The sequence below is a fragment of the Eubalaena glacialis genome, chromosome 6 (genome assembly GCF_028564815.1).
Source record: "Eubalaena glacialis isolate mEubGla1 chromosome 6, mEubGla1.1.hap2.+ XY, whole genome shotgun sequence".
Taxonomy (NCBI): Eukaryota; Metazoa; Chordata; class Mammalia; order Artiodactyla; family Balaenidae; genus Eubalaena; species Eubalaena glacialis.
Window position 1 is genome coordinate 112,721,098 of NC_083721.1, and position 6,000 is coordinate 112,727,097.

General features: G+C 30.6%; 1 protein-coding gene across 1 annotated transcript in view; it reads right to left on the minus strand.

Moving 5' to 3' along the window:
- The window catches only part of LEKR1 (leucine, glutamate and lysine rich 1), a 218,398-nt gene extending 213,994 nt beyond the window's left edge, over positions 1-4,404 (minus strand). The window contains exon 1 of the mRNA XM_061192760.1: positions 4,190-4,404. Within this exon, the coding sequence (XP_061048743.1) occupies positions 4,190-4,404 (215 nt within the window). The remainder of the gene's footprint in view (positions 1-4,189) is intronic.
- Positions 4,405-6,000: the final 1,596 nt, after the last annotated feature.

Below are 6,000 nucleotides of genomic sequence, written 5' to 3' on the forward strand. Positions count from 1 at the left end.
AAAGCATCCAAATTGAAAAGGAAGAAGTAAAATTGTCACTATTTGCAGATGATATGATTTTAGATACAGAAAACCCTAAAGACTCCACAAAAAAAACTATTAGAAATAATAAATGAGTAAAGTTCCAGGGTACAAAATCAACATACAAAAATCGGTTGGGTTTCTATACACTAATAATGAGTTAGCAGAAAGAGAAATTAAGAAAATTCTATTTACAACTGCATCAAAAAGAATAAAACACCCAGAAATAAATTTAACCAAGGAGGTGAAAGACCTGAAAACTCTAAGACATTGTTGTAAGAAACTGAAGAAGACACAAATAAATAGAAAGATATTCCATGCTCATGGACTGAAAGAATTAACATTGTTAAAATGTCCATATTACCTAAAGCAATCTACAGATTCAACACAATCCCCATCAAAGTCCCAAAGACATTGTTCACAAAAGTAAAACAAAAAATTCTAAAATGTATATGGAACCACAAAAGGATTGCCAAAGCAATCCTGAGGAAAAAAGAATAAAGCTGGAGGTATCACACTCCCTGATTTCAAACAATATTTCAAAGCCATAGTAATCAAAATAGCATGGTATTGACAGAAAAAGATACATAGATCAATGGAACAGAATTGAGAGCCCAGAAATAAACCCATGCATATAGGGACAATTAATTTACAACAAAGAAGATAGAAAAGCATTTGTTAAAATTCAATTCCTGATTAAAATATTAACCTTAAGGATCTAGAAAAAAAGGGAAATTCCTTTGATAAAAGTCATCTTTAAGAAACCTATAGCCAACACCCAATTTAACATAGAAACACATTAGATGGGTTCACATTAAATCAGAAATAAGACAAAGATGCACTCTACAAGTTTACTGTTCAATACTGTTCTAAAGGTCTAATCCAAGTTAACGAGACAAAAAGGACGGGGAGTGGGGAACTATTAGAAATTTAAAGGTAAGACAGTTACTATTTGCATATAATCTGATTGTCTTATGTATGTGTACTTGTGTATATATAAAATGAATATATGTAATATATTCAAGAAAATCAACTGAAAAACAAATACAAGTAATAAAAGAATTCAGTAAGTGAGCTAGTTACAAAGTCAATATATGAAAATCAATAGCATTCAGAAAAATTTAAAAATCTAACGAACAAAAAGATCCCATCCCCAATAGCAACAAAAGTTACATGTCCAGCAATTAAACTAATATGGAATGTGCAAGAAAATTCTAAAATTTTATTGAGGGATTTAAACAAAGCCTGAATAAATGGGGGGAAAATACCATGTTCCAGGATAAAAAGACTGAAGATTATAAAGATGTAAATTCTTAAGATGTCAAATTGCTCTAGAAAGCAAATGCAACTCCAATCTAAATCATAATATAGAATGTTTTATGGAATCTGATAAGCTGATTCTAATTCATCTAGAAAATATGTTAGAAAAGCCAGGATAACATGAAAAGCAAAACAAACAGTTGCCCTACAAAATATCAAAACATATAAAGCAAAAGTAGTTAAAAGTATGTTGCTGACCCACTCCTATACACTGGGTATTTGTGTCCCCCCAAAACTCTTAAGTTGAAATCTATTGCCCAATGTGATGATATTTGGAGGTGGGGCCTTTGGGAGGTGATTAGGTCCTAAGGATGAAGCTCTCATGAATGGGATTAGTATCCTTATAAAAGAGACTCCAGAAAGCTCCCTTGCCTTCTCTGCCATATGAGGACACAGCAAGAAGACAGCTGTCTATGAACCAGGAAGGGGCTCTCGCCAGGTAACAAATATGCTAGCACTTTGATCCTAGGCTTCCCAGCCTCCAGAACTGTGAGAAATAAATAATATTGTTATAAGTCACCCAGTCTACTACTTTGTTATAGCAGCCCAAATGGACTAAGACACCCAGTGATAGATAATAGATCAATAGCATAAAACAGAGTCCAGAATAAGACTATAATAGGTGGCATTTCAAATTAAGTGAGAAAGGATGAAGAATTTAAAGAATGATATTGGGACAACAATAAATAAATAAATAAATAAATATTTATAAAACAACAACAAAAAAACCCATGAAATTATAAATCTAACTCATAAACAGATTAAAAGCCTTACCAAAACAACAACACTATAAAAGTTTTAAACTTATGTTGTTTTTCAACTTGCTTGAATCTAGGTTAGCACAAGCCAGAGTAAGTTTCTGTTGTTTGCAACCAAAAGGACTTGACACAGAACCCTTACCAGAATTTGGCATATTTTTAAAAAATTGATACAGGAAAAAAATACAATAAACAATAAGATAAGCAACCATGAGAAAATATTAGCAATATGTAAGCAAAATATGAGTCCATATTATATTAAAAACTCCTATATATAAACAAAAAATACAAATAATACTGTAGAAAATTGGACAATATATATGAACAAGTAATTCATTGATGAAATGTAAATATCTAATAAACATATGAAAAAAGTTCAACCTCACTAGCAATAAAGAAACACAAATTAAATAACAATGAAGTAACATTTTTTCTGAAGAAAAAAGTGAAAATTTGAGAAAAATTAAGAAGACTCCAGTATTAACAAGATGTAAGGAAATGACCACTTTATAAACTATTGGCCAAATATAAATTAACCCTATCTTCTCAAAGGACAATCTGGTATAATGTCCATCAAAATTTTAAATTGGTATTTACTTTCTTTTCAGCAATTCCACTTCTAGGAATTTATCCTATGGAAAACATATGTACACAAGAATATAAATAAAACTACTATGTGTGATCATAAATACTGGAATAATCTAAATGTTAAAAGAGAAATGGTTAAGTAAATTATAGCATATTCTTAGTAAGGAAGACTTTGCAGCAGTTAAGAACAAGATAGATCTATATGCATTAACATGGAACAATTTCCAGTATATAAAATTAAGTGGCAAAAGTCACAGACCAATATATTTATTATATTACTTATATTAAAAATGAGTCTATTAAAAAATAGTTTTAAAACTACATGGTATATATAAACATTACATATATTTAAAAGATATATCTGTAATAAAGCTTAAGGCAAAATGAAGGATCTAGAAAGATATATACCAAACCATTAAAAGTGTTTTTTTATTTTTTTATCTCCAGTAAGAAAAAAGCAATCAGAAGGATAAAAAAGGACTTTCTTGCCTTTTCTTCTATATATCAATACTTCTTTTATTTCATATGTTTATGTATTATTTATATAATACAATATATTATTCAAGAAAGTGGGAGTAACACCAAACAAAAGAATCTGACAGGCAAAAACCCTCCAAATTTAAAATTTTAAACTAAATATTTTAATTTTTCCACTCAAACATTATTAAATACTTTACTATTCAGACTTGAAATTCAAGAAAATATAACAAAATTTTCTTAGCAAAGGACTAAGAATTGACATTTAATGTAATTATTTAAATTTGTAATAAAATTTAATAGAAGTACTTAATCCTAAGAGATTTAAGAAAGTTTCTACTTTATAAGGACAAGATTTCATTATATTCATTAGTTCATAGTTTACTAACATCAATTGTTGATATTTTAAATGGAGACATATTCATTCAAAGGAAAAGCCATGAAACAACAGCAAAAACTCTTTTGTAGAAGTGTTTGTATAAGCTCAGTGAGGTGTCTTTAGGCAGACTAACTTGCTGATTAGACTCAACAGCATTAGGAAACCAATCTTTAATTTTATTCCAGTTTCAGTGATTTAGAATCATGTGTCAATTTTAATGTTTTGGCCTCCTTTTCATAACATGAAAGCCTTATTCTATAAATCTAAATATTCAAGCACATTTAAAAACAAATGTTAGATATCAAAACTACCAAAATTCACCTGATTTTTGATAGACAAATCTTCCTAATGATAAAATTAAGATACATATCTGGGGAAAAGTTAAATCAACCCATCTCAACTTATAGTTACTGAATCAATTGGTTTCTAATTATTGATAGAAATATACACCTATGTATATAGGAATGCTCAAATTATATTTAAGAAGTATATTTAGTAATCAGTAATAATTAATAAACAAACTCAAATGTATTAAGGTGTAAATTATACTTGATGCAGAGAAATTCTAGAAAAACAAAGTCAAGTCTATATTCTGTACTTTTCTTCCAAACTAAATAAATGACAGAAAAGAATAACATATTCTAACCTTTCCATTTTGGATTCATTGTCAATTCTGTACTGTTCAAAATCTTGGCTAAGAGACTGTAGCATTTCTTGAAGGCTCTTTTCACGTTCTACACTTCCTTGATAAAATTTCATCTCTTTTTCCATCGCTTTCACTTTTTCTTCCATAGCCTTAAACTCATGAAGAATTAGATAGCTGACTCCACAGTACTTACACAATTTTTCTTCAGGAGACATCTAGAAAATAGAACAGACATTTACTGAAATGATATTTTTTTAATTCTAAAACATAACGTTCAACTGAAAATGTTATTGTAACCATGTTCGTTAAATGAAGTAAATGTATACTGTGCTATGCCATGGAGTAATAATTGCAACATTGCATACATCTGGATAAAATTTAAAAAACTGGCATGATATCGACTGACACAAAATCTTGGAATTAGAATAGGGTTGTTCAGAGTAATAATTTCTCCACGATATCTCTAAGAAAGATTTACTCTTGAAATATTTTCCATAAAAAAAAACTAAAAACGATGAAAACATCTTTACAATTCTTATTTTAAGATGAGTTTTCCACGATGGGGGAATAAATCACTGGCCTTTCACTGCCAACTGCACTGTGATCCTGGAGATGCTTCTTAGCTTCTTCAGATCTCATTTCCCTCATTTATAAAATTATGGCATTGGGCCAAATGAACTCTAAGTTCCTGTTCAGTTTTTTAACATTTTAAGATTTTTATAGAATTTAACATTCTGTCATAAAACCAGAAATAGGAGAAAAACTTTGAACCTCATCTCTTCTGCCTAAATCAGATAGTACTTTCCCCCTCAGGTAGGTATGATTATACCTATTTTACACTTAAGGAAATGGGGACTACTGAAGTTAGATAACCAGCTGCTAAGTAGAGAAGTCGGCATTAAACCCAAGTCTATATTAAAATCAGCACTTATGCCTGTAACCATTTGTATCATATTTATCTACCATGTGAATGTCAGCTAAATCCTCTTACTTCCTTCAGATAAAATGCTTATATATCTTTGGCCAGATAGGGACAGTGAAAAACGGAATATTAGCAAAGTCAAGAGAGAGGTAATTCTTTTTTCTGTCTCAAGTATATAAATATTCTTCAAGTAGCCTCTACTTGTCTCGCTATTCACAAAGATAAGACACAGCTTTGTTAAATATTTGCTCCAGGGCACTAAAACTAAAGCAAAACTTAGATTATACAAGGAATGCTTACTCTTAATGCAACCTCCCTTAGGACTGTAGAAACTGCTCCTATAACTGAGTGATGCCACCATATCTGCCTATCAATGCCATCCACCATCTGTGCCTATCCATGCCATTATACAAGAGATGGTTGAAACAAACTAATAATAATTTTTGAGAGGGCAGACAGCAGAAGCAAGAAGAAGTACAATCCTGCAGCCTGTGGAACAAAAACCACATTCACAGAAAGATAGACAAGATGGAAAGGCAGAGGGATATGTACCACATGAAGGAACAAAATAAAACCCCAGAAAACAACTAAATGAAGTGGAGATAGGTAACCTTCCAGAAAAAGATTTCAGAATAATGATAGTGAAGATGATACAGAACCTCGGAAAAAGAGTGGAGGCAAAGATCGAGAAGATGCAAGAAATGCTTAAGAAAGAGCTAGAAGAATTAAAGAACAAACACCTAGAAGAATTAAAGAACAAACAAACAGAGATAAACAATACAATAACTGAAAGGAAAAATACACTAGAAGGAATCAATAGCAGAATAACTGAGGCATAAGCACAGATAAGTGACCTGGAAGACAGAATGGTGGAATTCACTGCCACGGA